The following is a 26,949-nucleotide window of genomic DNA, read 5'->3' as shown; positions in this document are numbered from 1 at the left end:
TTTAATTTCCGTGGCAAAATGGTACCACAAGAGGCAAACTTTATCCTTTGGGTAGCAGAATTCAGGTCTCATTACATGTCAAGAAGGAAACTCCATCAGCCACTTAGAGGTCCTCTCCTCATGTCTGCAAACTGAATTATTAAAGTTCAAAGTCTTAATCTGTATAAGTACTTTTCATATTGTAGAGTATTTGGATTGGGCAATTTCTGTTTGCTGAATATTTACCAGAAGTATCCCAATCATTTTTTTATATATATCTAAACTAAGTTATAGTTAATATTTCAGTATTATACATTTTAAAGCCATATTTATATTTAAACATTATGTAATATACTTTTAATAGTAGTCCTTTCAGGTGTTTTTGAGGAATGCATCTAGTGCTAGTCAGTAAAATAGCTATTTTCATTTTACATCTGTAAGAACCTTTAAAAAACAAGTCAGCATAAGAATGTTGCTATTCAGAAAAATCTCCTAATTATAGTATGGAAGTCAGATCTGGGTTCTAAATATGGGGCTGCCACTTACTAACTATATGACCTACCTACCTAACTTTCCTGATCCTTCATTTTCTCATTTGTTTTTACTGGTCATCAAATAGAAATATTAATTCAAAATCTTGAAAATAGCATATATTTTTAAAATATGAAAGCCAGTATATATCTTGTGTGTGGCAGTTTGAGCTTAATTTTAAAGAAGAATTTCAGGCAGCCTGGGTGGATCAACAGTTTAGCCCTGCCTTCGGCCCAGGGCCTGATCCTGGAGACCGGGGATCGAGTCCCATGTCAGGCTCCTTGCATGGAGCCTGCTTTTCCCTCTGCCTGTGTCTCTGCCAATCTCAATCTCTCTTTCTCTCTGTGTCTCTCATGAATAAATAAATAAAATCTTTAAAATAAATAAATAAAGAATTTCATAAACTGAATTATAATTTGTAAGAATAAAGTCACTGTACTTAAATAATAGTGGGAATCAGGCTAGATGATGTCCTCGTTTTCTTAAACACTGGTAAAAAATTTAATGACCAATTTTTTTTTCTTCTTTTTTCCCCCTCTCTCTATTTTGGTAAAGTATTTTCCTTCATGTCTTTTAAATCTTTTATTAGGGAAAAATTTAAGCATATTGAATAATAGACAAAATAGTATAGCAAACCCCCATGTGCGTGTCATCTGGCTTCAACAGTGATCAACTCCTGGACAAACTCCTATCTTCTTCCTAACCCTCTCCTCTTTCATGTTATTTTAAAGCAGTTCCCAGATATCGTATCATCCCATTTGTAAATGCTTTAGTATGTGTCTCCAAAACATTAGGAATCTTTTTTTTCCCCACGTAAAAACAACAGCAACAAAATTTCCTAGTGGTTTTTTAAGAAAATATGGTGAGAAAACTGAAGCAAGGCCCACATTTCTGTTGCACCTGTGCAGCGTATTTCACCACTCAAGCTGGTACTAGTCTCTAAGGACATCAGTGCTAGCTGGCATCATCTCCTTCCTTCTGGGCAGACAAGGGTGCTGGTGGTCTTAGGCCATCAAATAAGAAGGGGGGGGAGGAGACATCCAAAAAGTGCCAAAACATCAATTGGGGACCAGAAATCTGGGAAGAGATTGTTTATAGTTTTTCTTTTTCCAGCTTATTCTTATCTTTACTCCAGGTTTAGGCTTCCATGGACTTTTGTGGAAAGGATCTCTAAAAAGAGAGAGAATAGAACAGGACTGGGAGATCTTTGTTGTATTTTTGTCTGTTTTTGTTTTTAAAGAAGAATTTAGAGGTTTGAGGCCTTTTGCTGACCTTTGGACTGCATCAAACTTTTTTACATCTCACTTTCAACCTACAAAGGTTTGGTATTTTCAGTGGCCCATATCCTGGGAATACATGACCAAGGCAAGCATGTTCCTTCTCCTCATGATGTGTACAGTCTGGTGACATCTTTATACCTGAGTGTTTAGAAGTGCCTTCTGCTCAGGAAACTCTTGAGAGCTAAAGTTGTGGGGGTGGGAGTGTGAGGGCCCAGAAAGAAGACTATCACTGGGCATAGTGGGCATAGGCTGCTTTTTTTTTTTTTTTTTTTTTTTTTTTTGACATTGCTCTCAAGACTCACAAGAGATTTTATGGGTTATAGGACACAAGCAAGCCTCAGTTTAGGAATAAAGATTGTGCATCTGTTGACCATTTTCTTTGCTGACTCTGGACCCTGATCAGGCCCAGCAGACATGAAACAGAGGAACTCTGACGGCCAGTAAGCAGCCAAAGACAGAGGAAGGGCCAGAAGGGTCTAAATGACTTCATTCCTTAGGGTTGAGTTTTAGTAATATTTGCCTATTTTCCTGAAACTAGTGACTTCTTGACCTCAGTAGCTGATTAAGTAGGAGGAATATTTTTTCTATTTCATTTTGTTATGAAAATGGGCTACAGGAAATAGCATAGAACAGCTGAATTATTCAGATATAACAATATCTAATTTAATATATTAATTTCAGGCTCTTGCCATTTTACCAGAGAGAGAAGCAGCAGAGGGAATGCTTATTAAATGGGTCTACTAACTGCTGGGCATTTTGTACAATCTGCCAGATACCTTATTTCATTTCTCCTCACCAGTTTTATAAGGGAGGGTTATTATCCTTATGTTGCTGATGAAACCAAGGTTCAGAGATTCTGCACTGTCAAGATCACTTGTCTAGTAAGTGGTAATTTAAACTTAGATTGTGGAGACACTTGGGTGGCTCAGCAGTTGAACATCTGCCTTAGGCTCAGGGTGTGATCTCAGAGTTGTAGGATCAAGTCCCACACTGGGCTCCCTGTGAGGAGCCTGCTTCTCCCTCTACCTATGTCTCTGCCTCTCTCTGTGTGTCTTTCATGAATAAAAAAGAAAAAAAAAACTCAGGTCGTGGAACAGAAAAAAAAATACACACACACACACATATATATATATTAGTTTTTAGAAAGAGTACATGAGAGTCAACCTGGGGGATGGGGCAGAGGGAGAGGGAGAGAATCTTTAGGCTGCACACTCAGTGCAGAGCCCGACATGGGGCTTGATCTCATGACCCTGAGATCATAACTTAAGCTGATAGATATCAAGAGTTGGATGCTTAACTGACTGAGCCACCCAGGTGTCCCTTGGAATAGAATAGATTTTAATTATTGCTCTCTGCCAGGCAAGGTGAGAATGCACAAAATAGTCAAGAGAAGAACGAGTCTGTTGATCCAGGCACTGACTAATCAAGTCTGGAATGGCAGTTTTTTAAATTCAGTTAAGTGGTGACAAGAAATGTGTATCATTTCAAGGATTTCTAATGCTCAAAATCAGTATGGTTTATTTAATGAAGGTGGAGTTAAAGAAAATTTTCTCAAAGGCTTTCTGGAGAGAGCTATTTAATCCATTCACATGGGAGTGAATGGACCTGTTGATCCAATCAGAGTAGTACACCAAAGACATTCATTTATTTATAGGTTCTTATAGGGAGCATTTGGTATCCTACAGTCTGTAAGATTCTGCCTTCATTGTTAAGCCATCATAATGAGAAAGTACTGATTGAAGACATAACATGTTAAGAAATACAAGATGCTGAACTGAATGTGGTTTTTTCTACTTTAGATAATTACCTCTTGGACTTTAACCTCCGACCCTTGTTCTCAGCATTCAGGCCCTCTATATATGAAGGACTTCATACCTGCCAGGTGTTTTTTTATACATTGAAATTTCTAGGTCATGACAAGAATGAATGACTTATTTAAATGAACCACTTTTCTGAGCTTCTGCTCTGAAGTCAGACTCCTCCACTTACTGTGTGACTTTGAGAGCAATTAGCTAACTTCTCTTTGCCCAAAATGGGAATGATAATTACATACACTTTACGTGGTGGTTGTGCGGAACTAATGTCTGTAAATCATGCATAATTCACATAAGATGTACAACAGTGAACCAGGAGAAACATGTTAGCCACTTTAATAATGGTGGTGATGATGATGACAGTCTTAGAGTATGCTACACATATGCTGCAATGTGTGGCTATGGAGAGATGAGTGACCCTCACGGTCCACTGGGGGCATAACTGTAAGGGGATTTGTCAACATCATATGAAATGGCAGCATCCGGAGGGGATGGAGAAAAAAGGACTTGTGCCTGCACAGGGATGCGAAGGTCATCCGGAAGTGGAATCTTGAAAGTTGACTATGTAGTCAATTTTTGATGCCTGTGGGCTTAAATATTTAATCCAAGAAGAACATTTACATTTTGGCACATCTCAGATTAAAACACCCATAGTACCTTTGATTAATTATGGGCTCGTTGGCATTTCAAACTTCCTATTTATTTTGGCAGCTGACATACTGGCATAGACTTTCCTTTCAAACCAAAATATTTTCTTTTCCCTTCTTCACTAGGGAAAGTTTAAGCCAGAAAGAGAATCTTCATTGACTGATGCAGACACATAGCTGTCTGAGAAGTGATGATTACAGTAATGTCTGTCTTTATAGGGAGCGAGTGAGTAAAGGGAGTAGCTGACTTCTGACATTGGTACTTAATAATGTGGTAATATTTGATTAAGTACTTTTTGTGTTTTAGACCCAGTCCAGTGATGTGAAAACATACTAACTCAAGTATAAAAAGACAAGACCAATAATAGAGTGGTCATGGTGGTTGATTTGTTGAAATTGAACTTGTGATCTTTTTCCAAGTTAGGTATCTGAGAGCTTCAAGAGGGCTTTGTTTTGGGTTCTGTGAGTAGAGGCTACCTCTTCACATGGAAACCTTAAAATGGTTGATGTAGAATATTTTTTTAAAAGATTTTATTTATTTATTCATGAGAGACACAGGGAGAGGCAGAGACACAGGCAGAGGGAGAAGCAGGCTCCAGCGGGGATCCCAGTGTGGGGCTCAGTCCTGGGACTCTGGAATCACCCCTTGAGCCAAAGGCAGATGCTCAACCACTGAGTCACCGAGGCGTCCCTGATATAGAATATTTAAGCTGGACTGTATTATGGCCAGTCAGCTACAAATCACAATGCCAAGTATCTAAGGAAATTAACCTGTTGAATATACTTGCTTAACTCAGTGCTTTTCAAAGTGTGGTCCCTGGCTTCACTTAGAAACTTATTAGAAATGTGAATTCTTGGACCCTACCCAGACCTCCTGAATGAGACACTTTGTGGATAATCTATGATTTGACAAGACCTCCAGATGATCCTGACAGGCTCCCAAGTAAGAGAAATAGTGGCTTGGAGTAGCCATCTGGATGGATATTTAAGAAAAAAAGCGACGGATAATGATTTAGGTTTGTGGTATAATTGCAGTCTACAGTTGTTTTTTCTGCTGGCAATAAACCAACAGGTTCACATATTTCTTTTGGCTATTTCTGGAATATTATGAAAAGTCAGGTCATCAGTTATTTGCTGATGTCCTATTTTCCCATGGAAGTCAGGATTACTTTGGTGTAAATTAAAAGGATGGGTTCTGATTTTTGAAATACTAATTTGTTTTATCGGAACATTATTTTTTATCAGCTTTGATTTCCATATTGACTTGTATGGTTTTTCCTTTGGAAATTGTCCTGTGAAGTAGAGATGACAGAAACCAAAGCCAACCAGTAACTGACATGCAACTCAATATTTTCAATACAACAATCAAGATAATAAAATGAGGTCTAAGTATGGTAATCAAGTTTGCTTTGCTGAGCCTTGAAGATAATTGGTGCTCTTCTATTTTCATTCATGATGGTTTAGCTTACATGTTGTAGAGTCAGAAGGCCTGGGTTCAAATTCTACCCCTCCACTTACTTTGCATTGATAGAGTTACTTAATCACTCTCAACTTGTTTCTTCATCTGTGAAATGGGATAATTTTACTGAACATAGCTAATTGTGTAGGATTTTTGTGAGGAATAAATAAGATCATGCATATCAAGCATTAGAAGTTGATAAATGTTAGCTGCTGATTTTGTGATTATTATTATTACTGTTACTACCATTTTGTACTTCTGTGGTTGGCAGTAGATAATCTAGAAAGGCATTTGTGGTAGCTTTCTAATTTGTGCACCACATCTTTTTTGTCACCTCAATAGGAAGAAGGAAGATAAGGCTTCTTATCTTTTCAGTACCTCTGATATCATTCCTGTATTATTCTTACACATACATTTTGTGTATTTTTGATTTATTGAGAAATATCTGAGTGACTACTATTTGCTAGGCACTTGCACGTTCCTGCTCCCAGGACCTTTAATAGCAGAGTGTCTTATTTATTCAAATGTATGTCTTAATTAGTGTGGTCCTTTGACTTCCATGTTCATTACTTTACCCAAGGAATTATCGCCTGCTTTGGAAGGAGACTTAGGCTTGAATCCCACCTAGCTGCTGAACTATCCAGTAACCTGTCTGTGCAGTAATTATGAAATTTCCCTTAATCTTAGTTTTAATTATTAAAACAGGAATAATGTCATCTAATTTATAAGGAGGTTTGAGGGTGAATTAAGATAGTATGAATAAAGTACCTAAAATAATGTCAGGTACTTATTAGATAGTCAATGAAAGATAGTTCTATTTTTCTACCTTTAGACTGTCAGGAGAAACTGATGATGGTGGGTTGAAGCACATTTGTTTGCTGATATTTTTTTGTTTTGTAATGGATTCTCTGCCCTATTATCTGAAATCAGGCCATCCTACTTCAACAAATCATTTTAAGTAATTTTTTTTATTTAAAAAGCTTATTATTTTGCATTATGTATAGCATAAGAAGATATAGCAACTGTCCTTCTAATACTCTAAGAGTTCATTTTCATATTACCTATGATTGGCCCTTACCTTTTTTGTGGGCACAAAGTGATGAGCTTTCATTAGTCATTCTCATTTATGTTTTGCTTTCTGCCATAATCATCACTATAATTTAAACTAAATCTTGGGAAAGCATAAGCTGAGGGTATTGGAAAGCTAGAATACAAATATATTTTAGAGCTACGAAAAGGACATTATAGATTCAATCAAACTCTTTCCCTTTTCAGATCAGCAAAGAGGTTTAGAAGATGAAAGTACCCAAGCTCACATGACACACCACTGGTGGAGTTGGGGCTTCCTAGTATCTAATGCTCATTCTACCAATTTATGCTGATGCTCATATTTTGGTTGTCAGCTCAAGTTCAATCCAAAGAGTTGTCACTTAGCAAGGTTTCTATTTTATAGTTAGTTTACGTTCTGGAAAACAGATCCAAGAAAATAGAGGAATGATTATGATAGTTGGCCCAATTAGCAATCAAAAAGGATAAAATCAAAGAATGAAATAGGGACATCCAAACCCTCCTGATTTGCCAGTTTATTTATTGGGTAGGAAAACCAGCATCATTTGTGCTGCTGTTCTTATTCCTTGGATTTATTTATTTTTGCCTACTCCTCCACCTACTTCCTAGTGGCACACTTATATTTTAGTTTTTTGTTTTCGTTTTTAATTAGAGGTTAAAATTGGATGGAAAAGATCAGTGAGAGGGAGTAAATCAAGAAGGATAAACTTTAGATCCTCTCTGAGAAGAGAATGTTTACTTGACAAAATATTTGGCTTTTGAACTCTTTGAATTGCCAAAGCACCATAAGAAATAAAATGTTATACAAATGTCATCATTTATAATAATTATAATAAGGTTGGACTGTGGTGATAAATACCTATTAGGTCAGGGTTGGCAAGAATGTGGTAACTGTGCCATTGGGTCCTGTACCTTGCACTTAAATCATCAGCAGTCTATCCAGACACTGTTCCCTTCTGAATCTGTACAGAGCCTGAAAATCCTTCCGAACACATTGCATCTGAGAGTTGATACCAGTTGATCAGAGTTTGTATATTGGTATTGATTTGTCACTCTTGTATTAAATCATGACAAAGGAAAAAAAAATCATGACAAAGGAAAGTTAGTATAAGTGTAAAAAGGATGAAGGGTTTGTTTTTAATCCCCATAAAGCATTACTTGAAAATTTAAAAATTTCACTTGGGATTTTGATATTAGTGTATTCTAACAAATAGAAGTCAGGCAAAAATCTTTATGTTTCAGGCAATATGTGGGGGCAGGTGGGTTACAAAGTGGCTTTGCTGAATTCCAGTACCACATATAGAAACTTATAGGTAAAAAGGATGCTTCTTTACTTAATAGAAACAGCTGTCATAAACCAAAACACACTGTGTAATATTCTTTATCAACTGCTTCTTTTCAGTGATCTTGTTATTTGGCGATTGGCAAAATTCAAGTTCTGGAAATTCGCAAGGTTGCTTACTTTAGTTGCATTAAAAAAAAAAAAAAGCTGAATACTCCCATCCCACTACCCATTACAGTTATTTTGGCAAATGAAAACCTGCAATTCTACAGCAGGAAAGGGAAAATGTAAAAAACCTTAAGGAAGTAGAAGGGAAGAAATATTTTAAATATTTAAAAATTACTTGAAGGAATTCATTTATTCGTTGCTTTCGCAAACGTGTGCTTTCTACCTGTCACTTTCTGCGTGAGGCACAGTGATAACAGAAGTGTAGGACAAGGCTTCTCAACGTGTTTCACCTCCTGACACACATAGAAAACATAATACTGAAGCAGAAGTCACCTGCTAGGAAGTTCCTGTGGGCTTAGGAGATGAGTATCATGGCATACTGTCATCCTTTGGAGTTGTGCACATTGGGAACATTTGATGTAAGACATAACTTCCTTCCTTTGGGAAACTGGCTGAAGACATAGGCAAGTTACTAGACACTGAGAATTATTGCCTCCAAGATTGGTTTTGTATTGGAGGTAGCAGAGACAGTGGCTGGCCTGGTTATGGGTGTGGTTCATAGATTTCAGAACAGAGGACAAATCTAGTAACTGTAGAATGAGATAGTGGAATTTTATATTATTCTTTTTCAAATTATGCCTCACATCCACTTTGCTTCCAAAAGAAAATGAAGTATGAATTTTGATTTAATTCAGTGCTTAAGATGAGGAAGGATAAAAAACAGAATGGTGTTTCCCTTTTTGTGAATTAGAAATTCTAATTCTGGGCATGTGTCCTCCTGCTTCTCTATTGACCATGTTGAGTAGATGAAGATGAGGAGGAAAGACTTAGGAACAAAAGTGGGAAAGATGTTCTGGAAGGAGTTATACTATATTAAGGTACCTGCTTCCGATCCCCGTCTTCCTTCTCTCTGCACACCCATCACCCCGCTGCCCCCCCCCCCAAAAAACCCTGTAATACTCTCTGTTTTAAATATGGATTATATATAAATATAACTGTCCTTGCATTCCTGAAGTTGCAGACGTAAAAAAAAAATGGTACCATAAAACAATTCAGTGAACATTCAGAGTATCCACATGGTGGGGTAGGGTTAGGAGAAGTGATCCCTATTTCAGAGAAATAAGACAAGTAGCATTATGGAAGGACAGAGGAGAGAAATGTCAGGTCAATAAAAAAATGCTCTCTAATGGAGAATGTGCCCTATCAGCCTTAAGGTTCTAAAAGTTAGCTGAGGGGGTGGGGAAGTGAGATTCAACAAGTTAAAAAAAAAGAGTGGGGAATAATATCAGGTGAATTCCTTAAAAAGCCCAGAGCTTTGAGTTATAAGTAACGTAAGAGAAACTAAAGCTGGAAAGAAGGTTATAGAATCCTGCATGTCAAATTCCTGTGGGAGCCCCCTTTTCTTTAGTATTCTTGCAGTTGTGTCTATGTGTGTACCAGTTTTATTCTTCAAGTGGGTCAGAAACCTGTATTACTGCTTCCTTTCAGAGTTTAATTTTAAAATGTTTTCATCTCCTACTTTTCACTTATCAAGCTACACTTTAATTTTTGTTGTTTCTAGTACTTTTCCTCCAGAAGAATGCTGGAGCAGTTGGGTCATTGTATATTTTAAGATTCTTCACCCACTCTTGAAATGCATTTTGTTAAACCAGGGTTTAGACCAACAGTGTTGACACCCTGTCTCCCTTTAATTTTAATGGCAACGAAATCAAGACCACTTTGCCACTTAGTGGTCTTACGGACCTTGGATAACTATTTTCACGCTTTGGCTTAAAAAATAATTACAGCTATTCTGAATAACTATTCTGAATATAGCTATTCAGTAGCAGTATCTACTGAATGCCAGCCTAGTATATAACTGCCAGAGCAAGTTTGGGAAGTTTTACCATGTTACTACAATCTTAAGTGGCAGATAAAGATTATGAATTTTATTTTACATTTGCTTCATGTTGTTGACTATATGGAAATTGGTTTTAGTTGCCTCTGTTTTATTAGTAAAAATTATACTTTTATTGAAATAATTATTAGAAATCAAATCCCTCTTTGCTGAGCCCTGGCTACTTTTATGATTTTGATGTTTTGTAAGTGTTAAAAGTAAAATGCAATAATAATGTACCTTATACAGAGAGGGAGTAAAATTGTCCCGTTTTGATCTGTGTCCCATTGAATGTAGCCTATTGTCTCCTTTTATAATTAAAAGTTTTTTTAAAAGTGGTTTGTGGCTGTTGTGTTTACAGGATCGCCCCAGGACGTTTGATATGCATTCACTGGAGAGTTCACTCATCGACATTATGAGAGCTGAAAATGATTCCATTAAAGGTAATTTTAAAAGTCTCACTATTTGATTTTAGTGAAGTTAAAAATTTGTATTATCTATGTAATCTCATGAGCAATATGGCAAATATGGTTTCATATTTTGTATGTAGTCAGTTCCATCAACTTTATACATGTACCTCTCATTAAAAATTCAAATATGTTTGATGGGCCATCATAATACCAATTAAGAGAACTATAAGAGTACTACTCAATGAGGTGGGCAGTTAACTGGAAAGACATGAACCTACAACTAATTTTTTTATGTCTGAGGCAAAAAATGCTCAGTGCCTCAAATCTGTACGTCTCACCCATGACAGTGACTATACATTGGTAAGAGTTCAAATGTTGATAGAGTTTTTGGACTACTTTTAAAGAATTGTCAAGGGTTTCAAAGTTGAGATGAAGTTTTTTCTTTTGAAATATTTTTTATGGAGCATGTCAAAAAAAAATAATGCTACTTGGATTCTGATTTCAATTCTATTACTAACTAGCTGAGTTATCTTGAATAAGACATTTCATTTTGACCAGGTCTCAATTTCTAAACTTTGTTATAAGGGACTTATACTGGGGAGCTTTCTTTTTCTTTGCTCGCTTTTTAAAAGAAATTTGGAATAGTTGATATATTTGGTCATCCCACTTGTTTGTTCATTCATTCATTCATTCATTCATTCCGTGCTTAGGGTCCTGCTTTGTGCCAGATGTGGCTTTGCACTAGGGTCAAAGGTGGCAAGACAGACTTACTTTAAGTGGTGACCAGCCTGGTCTGGTTTTCCCTTGAGTTTGGTTTATTACATTACTAATGCAGTGAAACTTTTAAGTATTTTTCAGCAGACCAACAATGGTAACTTTTTTAATGAGGAGAGCTCTTTGAGGTCTGGAGAGATGAAAAATAATATGTGAAAAATATGCATCCAGCTGTTAAGATAACTTTGGAAGAAGAATATTTTTTTTTAAGATTTATTTATTCATGAGAGACAGAGACAGAGACAGAGACGTAGTCAGAGGGAGAAGCAGGCTCCCCGCAGGGAGACCAATGTGGGACTCGATCCTGGATCCCAGAATCATGCCCTGAGCTGAAGGCAGATGCTCAACCTCTGAGCCACCCAGGTGTCCCTGAAATAAGAATATTTTGAAGATCTCTACTGAACTCCCCATGAATTCTGTTGGGTGACTCTAATCTAGATACACACTCTGTTTCTGAGGAAAGATGATCTCATTCAGAGTCAGCTTTATTTTTGCCATTTCTTAGCACTCTGACTTTGGGTAGTGTTTCAGCCTCTTTGACCTTTCTTTTTGTTTTCTCATCAGAAAAATGAGGAGATTCTTAAGGCCCTTTTAGCACCAGAAAAACTGCACACTCTTAAAAAGTAGCTAAAGGAGAAATTTGGATATGGTTTTTAGATTGTACCAATGTCAGTTTCCTGGTTTGTACTATAGCTACGTAAGATGTCACCACTTGAAAGACTGGGTAAAGGGTATATGGGATCCCTCTGTGCTGTTTTTTGCAACTTTCTGTGAATCTGCAATTACTTAAAAGATAAATACAGAAAAAGGAGTAAAGGTAGAGGACATTTGTTTATTCTTAATGTATTGGATTCCTTTGGCAGCTTTCTTTTTTGGGGGAGAGAGCCTCTTATGTACTTGATACTAGGAATAATAAATAATTAGAACTCATTTTCATGATAAGCACCTATTTTTATTTTATTTTTTATTTTATTTCATGATAAGGGCCTTTCAGAGAAAACAGTTTAAAAACAATATCAGATATAAACCATTTATTATGTAATGCTTCTAAGGAACAAGCCTCTAACTAGTACTTAAGTTAAATGTAAGAGTTTTACACATTATTCTAATAAGATTAACAGTAGTATTTCCTTGATTTATCAGATACAGCTAGATGTCTCTTGGGTTTATTATTATTTCTTCTCCTAGTTTTCTAAATTACTGTGTAAAGTTCTGCTTTTATTCTGTATTCCCTTTTTAATTTCTTCTACCAACTTTTACTTAAATCAATTTTCTTTTAGCTAATTTTGTAGGGATAATGAAAAGTTAAGTCTGATGACAGAAAACATTAAATCTGATTTGCCTAGTCTGGGAACATAAAAGTTTTATAAAATAGTTATTTATAAAAGGAAGTGTGTGGCAGAGTGGAAAGGCCATGGGTTTCGGAGTCAGGTAGATCTGGATTTAAATTGCCATTCTGGGATGCCTGGGGTGGCTCAGTGGTTGAGCACCTGCCTTTGGCTCAGGGCATGATCCCCCAGTCCCAGGATCGAGTCCCACGTTGGGCTCCCTGCATGGAACCTGTTTCTCCGAACTCTGCCTGTGTCTCTGCCTCTCTCTCTGTGTGTATCCCTTAAATGAATAAATAAATAAAATATTTTTTAAAAAATCGCCATTCTGCCACTACAGTTTGTGGTGGTTGTGAGGATCAAATGATAGGATATATCTATGAACTGCAGCATACTGTGTAGCTTATAGAAAACACTTAGTAAACGGCATAGATTATTACTAAATATCTATTAAGTCTATTTTCATGGTTATCAAATGAGAAAGTTAGTTTCGATATAAACTTAAGTGCCAAAGTGACTTAAGTATATTAAATGAAGTTTGTCCATTTTTTTTCCTTCAAAGAGCAGTAAAGAATTCATAGATGAATTCATGGGCCTAAAATGCCAGATTATAGTTATGCTTGATTTCTTTGTAAACCGAGATGATGAACTTTTTATCACCTAGTCTATCACTATCAAAATGTAGTTTGGCTCAAGGGAATACTTCATTAATTGTCAAACTCTCCTTTGCTTTAGATAGCTATTAGGAAAGCTGTGCTTGATTTTGACAGTGATTCTATTGTGAGATTTTGTTTAAAGATGATAGCAAAAGTTGAATATCTTAAAAACAACATGTTGTCCTTTTAAAATATGAAACCTGCTAAATCATTTTGAAGATAAAAGCCCTTCCATGTGCTCTACTATTTTAGAAATGAAGAAAACAGAAAATGGACATGGATTCTGTAAGATTAGTAGAAAAATGCCTCTCAGAAAAATATTATAAGAATGCAATTAAAATAATTTGAGAACTATTTTAAAAAGAGCCCATGATAGGGAGGCAAATTTTATATTTGGGCTTATTTTATCTTAAAAATAATTTCATAATGTATATTATGAATGACTTCATTTATTTTTATCCTTCATTTGCAGTTCCTTATAGAAATGTGGTTTGTTGTATGTGTTCAAATAATAAAGCCTAGAGTTGATACCAGAACTACAAGTCAAATGGATTGATACAGCTATTAATACTATAGCTGTATTAATCCTACAAACAAAACTGAATTTTGCTTTTCCTTTTGAGCCAAAAAAAAAAAAATCTCACTTAATGTAGTGCAGTTTAAAATTTTATTTTCACAGTCAACAGACAAAATGTTTAATATACCTAGGAACCTTCAAATATAGGTTTTGAGTTTCTTTATGAATGTATTATTAGATTCCAACTGGCTTGTTGAAAACCTTTCATTTTTTTAAAACATTTTAACAAACATGCAAAAGGAGTACCTAGGCTTCATTTCATAATTTATATTAGTTTTGTTTACAGTTTAAATAGTTTCTCTAAGAATTTTAAGGCTACTATAATTTTCTCTATGTACAGAGAATTAGCTTTTTGGGTGGAAAAAGGTCCTCCCACTGCCTTATCTCCATGTCCTTTCTCTGATCAGCCGGCATGTCTGTATGTTATTTTTATTCACGAAATTGTACATTGCCTTCTCCATAACCAATGCCTGTAACAGTCCACAGAAGCTCTTCCCCAGAGACCGATTTCATTTTCTTTACTGCACACCCTGTCTCATAAGCTAAGAGCGTAAGCTACAGATAGATTTTGAATTTTGATATCCCAGGTGGCACCTTGCTCATTGCTGCAAAATTATTAGGTTTATCAAATATTTTCTTCACCTGGACAGAATAATCTTTTACTATTGTAGATAGTCAGCTGATCATTTGGGAAATATTGTATCTTACTGTATTTGTGCCTTTGCTTGACTGTGAAATTGGTACTTACTATTTAGAAATGGAGCAGCATGAAATACATTAAAACCACATGCAAGTACATCTGTTTTCAGCCTTCTGAAGCATAGGTTGGACACAGTGAAATAAAGATTCATGAAATTATATTATATTCTGTATATAGTAGGAAAGACCTCTGAAAATTAAGGAGCCTTTTTTTTCTTTTTGTGTGTGGAGGAAATAAAAATATAGATATAAACCAAGAAGTAGCAGTTATGGAGTGGAAGCAGAGGGAGACCACACTGGAATAAAGAGGGGAAAAAAGTACTTGAAAATTATCAGATTATCAGATGGAGCTGAACAGTCCACAGTTTGATAATAGTTGTTGAAATGTATTTTCAATCCTATATATGAAAACAATTTAGTATCCAGTTTGCTTCATTTCACTAGAAAGCCAAATGAGACAGCAAAATTATTGAGAGAAAAAAGGCAATCTATAAATTGTCAAAACATTATAATTGTTCGTCAGATATTAACTAAATTATGAGTCAGAATATCATTTTTCCTCAGGATTGTGAAATTGGAATCTTTTTGTCTTTATACTGTTATAGAATGTATCTTGCTTCCAGTTTTTGGAAAAGGGAACTCAACATATCCACCCAACCCCTCTGAGTTTCAGGCATTTTAAATACTTGATTTGAATGTAAGCAATAATGATTGCATTCCCAGAAATGCAGGTTGTTTCAAGTGCCAGTGTTTTACATATCCCATGGTGCCCAAGAAACCTATTGCATATGGAGAGTAAGTAGTGGAAGTATGTTATACAGTTAGACATTGCTGCCACACTTGCTTCATGCATTCATTTAATAAGAATTTATTTTAAGAGCTGGATCTGCTCCAAAGATACTATGTATTTAATTCCTAACTGCGTAGGGTATTGTGACCCTGTGTTTTAATATTTTTGATATATGTTTTCTTTCTTTACTACACATTAAATTGGGGGGCCCTTCCCCCACTAGTTTCATTGCTGTGGGTTTGTTTGAAACAAATGCTTAAATGAGTAGGCAAGCGTTGATTCCATCTGTGCCTCTTTTCTTTGTTGCTAAGCAAAAGAATTTATAATGATCTTTCTAGAAGAAAATCATGAAACTCTGCTGAAAGTTTAGTACACAAGGCCTGTTTCATTTATTTTGTATGAGTTTTTTTTTTTATGTCACTGTAAGAGAATGACCGTTGGGATAATTTAAATTCTTTATCTTTTCTGTAGGGGGAGGAGAAAGTTAGTGCTACTTAAAAAAAAAAAAAAAAAACATAAAAAATAACCAGGAAATCTTTAATTTTCCTTTGGTGCACATTTTTTTTTTAATATTCCTATGTTCCAAATTGCAGCCACGTAGTTCTCTATTTTAAAGAACAGATGTTGCAGATACACGTTTTAGAGCATATACAGCATACCAACTTTATGTGGCCTGAGATAGCTCCAAAAACTTTCTACAAGAGTTACTGAAAATAGGACTAAATTTAATATCGCTATAGATTTGAATTTTGGAGTAACTAAAATTATAAAAACAAAAGGCGCTTTTATTAAAATAAGTTCTGTTGCTGTAATATTAAGATGATTTATTTCAAACGGTTATGAGTATTGTTTCTTACAGTATTTAACCTTTTTCTGGTTGAATCAGTTTGCCTCTGGTAATCTGAGAAAAGACTTCTATATCTTACTCTGCACCCCACACCTCCATCACTTTTGTCAAAGACTAGATGGACATTTTCCTTTAAGGAAGATATAACGGAGCATGATATACAGTACCATAAAGAAGAAATGGATAATGCAAACCAGCTAATTTTACTTGTGATTCTTAATCAAATTTCACCCTTCAAGTAAATTACTATTACTTGGTGTCAGATGCCTTCTTGTGACTTGCGGGATCTTTAAATATTACCCATCTTGAAGCTTCAGAGTCCACCAGGCAGCTGCTAGGAGAGCCCTGCAGGAGCCTTCCTGAACTCAGCTAGTTCCTTCTTGCTCTGTTTGGATGATACCAAGTAACTCAAAGCAACATGGCAGGGGAGTGGCCGAGGCCTCCAGAGAATAAAAAATTGCCTTCTAAAAGTTTCATGAGTAATGGAGTAAGGTATATAGCAAATATAAAGAAAATAAGACAGTTTAAACTCGGCTACAATGGACTTCCTGTGTGGCCATTTAGAAAAGAAGTAGTTTCTTCTCCTTTTGCACTCTCCCTTTCATGGCTGCTGAAATGGAACATCCTAAACAGTCTTTCTCTTTTGCTTGGCTTAGTTGGGCGGCAGGATGGGACCTGGGCTTCTGTGTTGAGGTAACTACTTTTGTGAGCAAGGAGAGGATGAAGTAATGGGGCATGATTTTCTTTGTATTATCGATACAGGCTGTATTCTTAATTTTGAACAGCCTTTCTGGTTTCCTACTGGTCAGGATATGTTGGATTCCTCACACAGCACTGTGTAGGCAGAGCTTTCAAAGGTGTGGATTTTGAATAGTGTGACTGCGCTTTTTCAGATGGGGATTGCTGTTGCTCTTGGTTTGGTTTGGTTTGGTTTGGTTTTCAGCGGGAGAGGGGAATGCCTGGGAGAACAAAATGTGTGTGAACATCGATGTGCTCATAGTGTTGGATTGAAGTCCTCATCCTAGCCTCTGAATTGAAACCAGCTCAATTCATATTAAATACTCCTTGTACGGTGTCCAGATCCTCCTCTGCCTAATTTATTGACTTAACATAGACTGGTAAGTAGAAAGTAGTGATCCTTTGCCCTCTGCTCTCCACACATTCGTGGTAGAATATTGACCCTTGTTTTTATTTGTTCTGAAAAATCATGTAAGCAGTTGTCACAAAGGGGGAGTTTGTCTGATGTCATCTGTGATGTTGGGTCCATAATTACTACAGCAGGCCTCTTAATTCTGAACATGGAACACAGAGGCTTATTTTGAGCCCATGAAAACGGAGTAGTCCTCTTAAAACATTGTTAATCTCTGATTTTACCTGGGTGAGAGGTAAGGGTAAAGGGGATGGGGGGAGTAAGTGAGAGTGAACTTTTTATGAGACTAGAAGGTTCAAGATCCTAAACATTTCTTTGAAAGAGGCTTTTAACTTAATAACTTGTTTTTTTTTTCCCTTTACAAATTGTGTTAAGGCTTACATATCTTATGCCTGTTGTGATTTAATTTTGTTGGATACACATTCAGAGCAGGGACTGGTGAAAGGAATAAACTACATGTGATAGTTAACACTTAGAAATAACAAAATAATAACTTAGAAAGCAAGAAGCAGTCGGGTAGCAAATTAACAAGTGCTTTTCCATAACATTCCCTTTCACGGTGTTGTGTACAACTTACTAAGTATGGATATTACAATATATGGACAGAAATTAATGTTTTCCATTCAGAAATGAAATCAGAATGACATTTAAGTAGTGGAGTTTTCAGACTTTGTCTCCAGTTTGTCAGTGTTAAATATTAGGAACCTCCCCACACTATAAAAATCAGAAAAGGAGGTCTAGAGTATTTAGAGAGATCCATTTTGTTTCTGCTCTAATAGTGTATTTGCACCTTTTGGTACTGTCACTTATTATTTTTCTGTTTTCCCCTTCTGTATTATAAAATTCTATGGAGCGGTAACTTGCTCTCTCATTTCGTGGCAGGTACTAAACCAGCCCTGTATACCAATACTTGTATAATGAAAGCTCTTTTGATAGTGAAGTAATACAATAGTGAGCTGTCTGTGAAGGTCTTAAGACTTTCCTTGATCTCGTTATATAATCCTTGAATGTTATTTGCTGACTTTGGGGAAGGGAAGCAATGCCATCTGATTCATAGCTGTCATAAAAATATCCAAGATTCTCTTTGCACACAGTTTAGTAACAGGAAGGACAGCACAGTTGCACAATTGTGCCACAAAATTATTTCTTCCTTGATATGCATGGAATTTCTACCTGAATATGTATGCAGTAGATTTATTTATCACCTTTGTATGTCTCATACAGTGAATTTCTCTACCCCACTGCTCTTTATTTTTTCCCCTCACGTTGCCACTGTCCTCACTACTAAAGTTAAGGGTGGAAAAGAGAGAAAACTCAGTGAATTTGTTGTTTAGCAGTAAAAAATTTGCCAAAGGAATACTTTTTAACTAATTTTGAACTATTACTACTTTTTAAAATCAGGTATTGAGATGGCTAGTCTGCCTCTGGGTTTTATTATTTTGTCTAATTGACTGATTCTGAATTCAGTCCCACGCCAGTGCACTCTGTTCTAAAAGCAAGGCTTTGTTTTATTCCGGGTATTACCTGGTAACCAGTCAATTAAGAACATTAGTGGAACTCTGAAGGGAAAGCAGTTCTATAATCTCTTTGGAATCCAGTTGGGCTGATGCCAGTTGCTATACATTGGGAAAGAGAAGGAGGAATCAACCAATTAGAGGACCCTTTTTTAATTCTCAAGAAACCAACAATAAGTGCAAGTCTTAATTCTGAAGAGCAGCCATGATTAATTGAAGTATAAAGAACTTAAAAAAAAAAAAACTAACTTCTACTGCCTCTAATATTCCAAAGAATAAGTGCCTGATATGGTTAATTAAATACAGATATTTAAATTAGCTACTCAGTCTCTTTGTTGTAAATGATTCAGTAGTTGTTAGATTATAACAGACTTTCCCAAATTGTAAGAAGTGAAAAGAGAAGTTTAGAATTGCGTTTGAACTTGGCTCCGTTAGCAGTTATATGGTCTTAGGTCCATCGCTTCTCTCTAGATCTTGGTTTCCTCACCTAAGAATGGAAGGATTGAACGTAATGACCTTTACATTGATAGTAGCAATTCCATACAATCTTTCTGACATGGTATTCCACAGTGACAAAATTGAGGGTTTTTGTAGTTTAATGACTAAAAGTAGTGTATAAATTTCATGTGAATTTGGGTGTGGCAGTGTTTAATATTGAGTAGTTATAGAAAGGGTATACCAGAAACCAATCATATGTAGTCCGTTGAATGAAGGCTTTGTTTTTATTTTTAGACTGCATCTTTTCTTTTTTGAGATAGGCCTAAAAATATTATGTTTAAGAAGCAGTTGCTTAAACTTGGCCTCATGGAATATTTCTGTTTTCAGGTTGTGGGCTACAGGCCTCTTCATCCATAGGAATTATTTGATAGGGCCTATGAATCCATTAGGACTAAGTATTCCAGTTAGGTGATATGTCATTTACATGTGCAGGATTATCTTTCAAAGTCATGTGCAAGCTGATGCGCAATTAAAATACATTTAAAAGTGTTGCCAAATTCACAGTAGCCTTGTACTATTAAGGTTGTTTGTTGTTGTTTTATTTGTAGTATTCACTGGAGTGAGGTGGGGGCCTCAGCATGGCATGGAGGCTCTCTGTAATATTTTGATTGAAGTCGGTCTTAATAATTACAGAGTTTATGAAACACTGCTTTAGAGATGTTCTGCTTTAAATTGCCATTAGAATGTACCCCATTACCAACAAGAATCTAGCATAAGAAGGAATTTAGTAGAGAAGATGGTGAGGATGAAGATAGAGGAGGGAGGAGGTAATTTGCCCTATCCTAGATGATGATGATGATGATGATGATGATTATTATTATTATTATTATCATCTCCACCAAATCGCATTTTTGAACTTTGTCTCTGACATCTACAACCGTCTATTTGCCCTATGAGGCAGGGCTAGGAGTGTGGGCTGTTTAGGTTGCATCTGCCATGATGCTAGGGTGCAAGGGGAGCCATATGACAAAAGGAATGCCCTCTGGGGTTGGATATTAGGGGGAGACTGCCTTCTTTAAGTCACATAGTTTGGAAGTATCTAACATTTTAGCTTCTGCTTATATTCTAGTTCCACAAATATTTGAGCACACTCTATATACCAGGTAGTAGTAGATCAGAGGGCACATCTGATGCCAGTCTACATTTCTCTTTTTTGAGATAGACTTGGACATTCTGTATGGAAAGCAGTGTTAACAACTAGTTCCAAGTGAAAGAACACTTCCTTCTGATACTTCTCTGACTTTTACTCTGTGCCCCTTCTGAGATTTATATAACTTAAATCCTTACAATAACCTTTTATGTGAGTTTTGTGATCTTCATTTTTTCAGTTGGAGAAATTGAAGTTCAGAGAGACACAACAGCTTCAGTAGTCACTCAACTAATTGGTACCTAGAGGATCAAGATAGGAACACACAGCTTCTGATTCCTGGTTCAGTCGTTTGGATATTTATTGTGTGGCATTTAAGAAGGAAACAAACATAAAGAGAATTTAAACATTTTCTTTTTTTAGTATGCTTTAGGCAGAGAGTATGCATTAAAGTTTCCTAATTTCTACTTAGGAGAGTGGGTATAGAATTTAAGATCTGGATTTTATCATGATCTTCTGTAAAAGATTCAGATCTGACATCTGCTGGTTTCTTATTAAAAGGTACATTATTGGGAGTGGAAGTCAAAATAGAATCACTGAGGGAACTTTTCCAAACTGGCTTATTATTTTCCCTGATTCTGATTCACCAGGTTTGTCATGAGACTTAAGCATGTGTATTCTCCAAGTGATTCAAATACACTACTCTCTTGCCCTACCCCCGTCTTCACTCCTTTTGTGAACCACTGTGATATAAAGTCCTAGCCATGGGAAGCAGTTCATAGCAAACACATATCAAGAATCAACCATGTGCCTGGCACTATTTTAGGCTGTTGAGATATATCAGGGAATAAAAACATTCTCCTGACCTCGTGCACCTTATCCTTCAAATAATTAGCAGATATCTCTGAACGGCTTGTTTATTACTTAGTTTTGAAGGCTAAAAAGTAAGAGGAAGAGTCCATGCCTTGAATATTGATAGGGAAAAATAGAAACTGGGCCTTCTGAGAAATAACAAAAGGTGAAATTACAGCAGGTATGAAATTCAAGCATATTTTTCGTTAAGGTTCAGTAAACTCATCAGAATTTGTATTAAATAAGTGATTAGAATTGATGATAAGAATGTATGCAGAAAGCCAAATAATGACTTTGCTGATTGCTTTTGGGGGGTTGGACTTCAGTAACCAGTTTTAAGGACAGATTATTACTCTTCTCTAAAGTTCTCAATCTTTTGCCAGCGACTTGGCATATGGTCCCTAGTCATTTCATGTTTGCACGGATCTTTTATGTTCATGTCAGTACAGAGAGCCATTTCTCAAAATCATTTTTACCTTGGGCCCCGATCTATAATTCTTTATGTTTATTCACTGGTTCTTTTAAAATGTGTCTCTTGTAACAGATGCCTTTTTAAGTCAACCTTTTTTTGCAAGGTAGGAGAATTTTAATTTACTGCCTTGACTTTTCCAGATTACTTAAAACTTTTCTACTACCTGTTGGTCTGTTTTATCATTTTTCTTTACATTATACTATCCTTTTAACTGGCTTTTGTCAGTTTAAATTTGGGTGAAAACTATGCCTCCTTTTTAAACTTGAAAAATTATCATTAATCAGTGGTATCATAACATCCTCTTAAGGCAAGTTATCTTGTTGCTCTGTCCTCTAAATGTAGCATCCAGAGTCAGAAGGCCTCTGGCAGGGATAAAAATAGCCTTCCTGCTTGCTGGCTTGTTGTTGGTTTACTGGCAGTAGGAAATCTTTTGAATTCCTTAATTGGGTCAGCTCTTTGCTAGTTCTATCTAGCCATTCCCTTCTGCCTGACATTCTTAGATGCTTTTACATTTTGCAACTTTGTACCTACCGTGAGTTGCAGTCAAAGCCATCCTTCTCTTATATGAAACCTCCTATAATCTATAGAAACTTACACATTGACTTTTCCTTTATCTTATGGATAATTTTTTTTTTTTTTTTTGGTCACTATTACAGTCTCAGATCACAATTGAAAAAGTAAATTTGAGCCATTGATACAAAAGGAAGACCTCCTTGGTTTTTTTAAGAAGAATGTTTTTCAGTTGAATTTTCAGTTTTCATTTCCTAAAATACTTCTGCTACTTTGCCAGTTTAGCTATTATAAAAGTAAGGAGTTTGATTTTTTTTTTTCTTCTTTCTTGCCTCTTCCTAAGAAGAATGACATCCATTTGTAACCAAGAACACCACCAGCAAACTCTCATTTCTTTGAAGGTGAAAAATCCCCCAGATGGCCACTCCCTTCTCCCAAGTTTTCAGTTTGGATCTTATTTGGCTAAAACGAATCCTTCCTTTTTCTTTCACAAGTGGAAAATCGTTGGTTATCTCTGGCATATAGTCTGAGAGGGGAAGAGTTTTAATATTAAATAAAGCACCTATTCTATACTGGGGGGTTTTTCTGAGCATTCCGCAAAAAATTGTCTCATGAATTTCTCAACAGCAGCCTTGTGAAGTAAATGGAAGTATTTGTTTTACCGAGGTTCATGGAAGCTAAGTAATTTGACCTAGTTCACAAGATGGGATTAATCTGACTCTCTACCCTTTCCACTGTGTAGTCCGTGGCAGAGAGACTACCCGTTGCCGGCTTTGCCTCATTCATTCATTCAACAGCTGTTTATTGAACATCTCTGCTCCAAACTCTACGATGCAAGACCCAAAATTTGTCCTTAAATATTTTGTTGCCATAGAGAAAGATTTTAGAAATAGATAATTTTAATATAGAATAATAATTGTAGAGAGTGTTGTATGGAGCTCATGAGGTCATCTGAACCAGAGAGCAGGTGGTTTAGGGCAGGGAGGACTTTCTATAGGATGTGAGGCCAAGATAGAAGTTACCTGGGCAGAAAGATGGTGACTTGAGTGGTGAGACATTGGGAACAGAGAGAGGAGGGCATTCCAGACAGAGGAGTGATCACATAAGTAAAAGTTAATGGGCTAGTAGTTCTGAGTATATCTGGAGTACCTAATGTGGAAAGGAAAATGGTGTTGTGGAGAGATGAACCTGGAGAGAGAGGCAAGAGAAGTCAAGAATTTTTAATAATCCCTGGCTTTTAAAAAACTGAAAGCTACATCTTTCCCAGAGAGGGGTTTTGTTTAGCCTAAAATGTGTTTGTGTTTGTATGATTTAAATGGCTCTTTGGATGGGTGAGGGGCAAGATTATCCAGCTGATGCCATTTGCAACCAGCTTCTTTGTGATATTGCATGGAAACATCTTTACTGAAGTTGGTTGTATCACAGATAGGTAAAATAAGGTACTGATTTTGATTTGGGGAGTTATTTCTAGGTCAATAGAATAAATTATTAAAAATAATTCTTGTTATATCATTAAGTGATAGGATATATTGGACACATTTTATTAGTTCATATTGATATGTTTTCTGCATCTGTGTAAGTATAAGCTTGGTATTCAGAAACAATTTATTACACATTTCTTGAGCCTTGTGCTGCGTGGTCTAGGTCCCCACAGCGCCATCTTGCTGCAAGTCTCAGACAGTGTTGGTAAAAATAGCAACTGCAGAAAGGCAGGTGAAGCAGCACGCTTACTTTACACAATTATTTGTAGCAGTATAGCTTTGACTTACTTAAATGTGAACTAAAGAAAATTAGCACGGGTAGAAGCAGGAGGAACACTTCTTACAAAACAACAACAAATATATGTTTATGTATTTATGTGTGTGGTGTGTGTAAATCTTTGCTCTGCCTTAGAAATTGGTCTAAGCCCCATACTTATTATCCTTTTGCTGTTAGAAATTTTTAATGGTGTCTACTGAAAACCCTTTCCTTTTATTTGGAGTATCCAAGCTTTCATAGTGTAAGTCAATAAAAAAATTAACTTAGAATTTCACATTACTTGTCACTTAATAGGACTGCATGCTATATTTTGGATAACCCTGCAGTAATCCCATATCATCCTTCCTTAGCCTACACACATCACCAACAATGCTTGTATGACTGAAAAAGAGAAGGTTATAGCATGAAATCTAATAACACTGTAGAACATTTGATATATTTTAGTGTTTGTATATTTGAAATAGCATTTATTATATCATTTCCTGCTGAATCATCAGTAACAATAATATCTGGGTTGTGTTTTAGAAAATAACTTTCTCCAATTTTAAAAGTAATACATACATTTATATACTCTAATGTATTAGAATATTTCCTTCTAGTCCTCCTTTCTTTCATCTCATTGACTAGGTTACTTTAGTTCGTCTTAAAAGAATATGATAGTACATACTGTTCTTTTGGGCACTTACTCCTCCAAGCAGTTCCTAGTCTGGTTGGTAAACATTGGTTCTCCAACTTGCAGATGCTTGGCATAGAATTGCCTAGTTGAAGTACAGATCTTTTCTGGGCTGTAGAATTTGGTAGTGTAGTTCCCCAGAGTCACACTGTATCAGTTGCCTATATTTGGTGAGGTTGAGTCATATCACCAAATATGGTCTATGCCTTCTGCATGATGTATGCCAGGCTTCTGGCTCCAAATGCCACAACTGGCCTCCAGAGACAACTACTTTCCTGTCATAAGATTAGGACTGCTGATCAGGCAGTATTTCTTTATATTTATAACACAATCAATGCCAAGAGCTTTCAAAGATTGAATTTTATCCACCAAATAGTGTTCACTTGCCTGAAATCCCAAGGCTCTCCATCTCCCTTGAGAAATTCAATTCTAGATATTGCCAAAATCTGGGTTATATTTATAGGTAGATGAGTTATCAAAAAAAAAAAAAAAAAAAACACCACAAACACTGGATTATATTCAGATTCAGATAGCTCATTTATTTTTATTTTACTTCATTTTTATTAATTTGAAATGCTAGTGTTTTAAGTTAAGTGGAATGAACCCATTGAATGCTTACCTGCTATCAAACAGGAAACTCAAGGTACCTTAGTAAAAAAAAAAAAAAAAAAAAAAAGCTCTTCTTAAAGGGTGCTATTCCCTAAGAAGGTTGGCTGTTGCAACATAGCTAGAAAGAAAAGTTAGTGAATTAATCTAAAAACAGGGTTGCCTTTTCTGGAAAGTTGCCCTGGAAAGGGATGAATCAAAGAAAAAAAAACTTGAAAAATACCCTACACTGGCAACAAAGGAAAATGGCATTATCTCAGATAAGAGAGGGGACTGTCCGTGATCTAGCTGTGGAATAGAAAATGCAGAAATGCCTGTGTAAATTGGCATCCATAGGACAGAGAGGATCTCAGAGCAGAAATGAAGGGTGTACAAGGAAAATGAAAAGATGTACAGGACAATGAAAAGAAGACTTGAAAGTCCCATGGTGTTTTTAATGAAAGTTTATGGAAGATTTCCAGAGAGGAAGTGATAATGTGTTATACAGAATCGATGTCATGAATGGATGACTCTACATATTTTAATTTTAGAAAAAATTTACAGAAAGATAGGACAGGCAGGTTAAGAAAGCATTATGAAGTTGAAAAAAAGGTTTTTGACAAATGTCATTCCTTATATTTTTAAAATTGAAATAGAAGGCATTACTGACTGGTTAACAAACTGTCACAAGCATATTTGTTACTCAGAGGCCAAAATTGATTGGAGCCTGACAGGATTCATATCACAAGACAAGATTAGAAAATTAAAAACAAGTATCACTTTCAGAGTTAAACTATGAACTTTGCCAATGATTCTTCAGTGCCCTATTGTCTTAGCTGAAGGGTAGAATTACTGCATTCAGAAGTCTGAAAAGCAGAAAAAGTATCAAAGGTCACGTACCTTGGCAGTAGAGGGTGGGATCTCTTCAGGAGCTGTGCATTGAGGCAAACAAACTCTGGGAAGTGAGTTAAAGGACATTTTTGTGCCTGTCAAGTTGAAATATTCTTATCTCTCTCTCCTTAAAAGAGGTACCCAAAAGGTGAGTTTTTGATAAGGTGGAACTTGATTTTAAACTGGGCCAGCCAGGTTGATAATTTATTTTTTGGATTCTCATTGTTGATTATCCCTTCTTGGCATCAAATGAGAGGCCATTTAGTTCATATGGAACAGTTCTGATTTCAGTTGAAATGTTAGCATTAAAAAAATTAGAATATCTTCTTCGAAATAAAAAAATTTCCTCTTTGTTTAATATAAGTACTTTGTGTGTTGACCTATATCAACTTTGACTTTGTGTGTTGACCTAACTTAAAAAATGTTTTATGGTTAATAAAAAATGGTATGTGTGATACTTCTGTTATTTACTAGAGGATTTTTACAGCTATAAAATGTATACAAGTGTTCCATTACAGAAAATCAGCTGCTACTTTGAGTTAACTGATGCAGAAACACTACTCACTCCCTCTTAACTTTTCTAACAGTTAAGATCATGTTCTTTTTCCAGTATCTCCAGTCTGTGCTTTTTAAAAAATGTGCTTGTGACAGATCATATGATCCAGGTTTATAGTTAAAAGCAGCTCAGATGAGATTCACTGGATTTGGATACTTGGCTGTGTATATTAGCCTTAAATAATTGAACCAATTTTTAGGAAGGAATTGAAATATTAA

At 36.0% G+C, this 26,949-nt stretch overlaps 1 protein-coding gene across 6 annotated transcripts in view; it reads left to right on the top strand.

The window, feature by feature from the left end:
* The window catches only part of CPEB4 (cytoplasmic polyadenylation element binding protein 4), a 61,605-nt gene that overhangs the window by 8,755 nt on the left and 25,901 nt on the right, over window positions 1-26,949 (top strand). For all 6 annotated transcript variants that reach the window (XM_077895508.1, XM_077895507.1, XM_077895505.1 and 3 more), the window contains exon 2: window positions 10,466-10,547. In XM_077895508.1, the coding sequence (XP_077751634.1) occupies window positions 10,466-10,547 (82 nt within the window). The remainder of the gene's footprint in view (window positions 1-10,465; window positions 10,548-26,949) is intronic.

Source organism: Canis aureus, chromosome 4 (assembly GCF_053574225.1).
Source record: "Canis aureus isolate CA01 chromosome 4, VMU_Caureus_v.1.0, whole genome shotgun sequence".
NCBI classification, from domain to species: Eukaryota; Metazoa; Chordata; class Mammalia; order Carnivora; family Canidae; genus Canis; species Canis aureus.
Note: the sequence above shows the minus strand (reverse complement) of the source record. Positions and strands in the feature narration are given on the sequence as shown.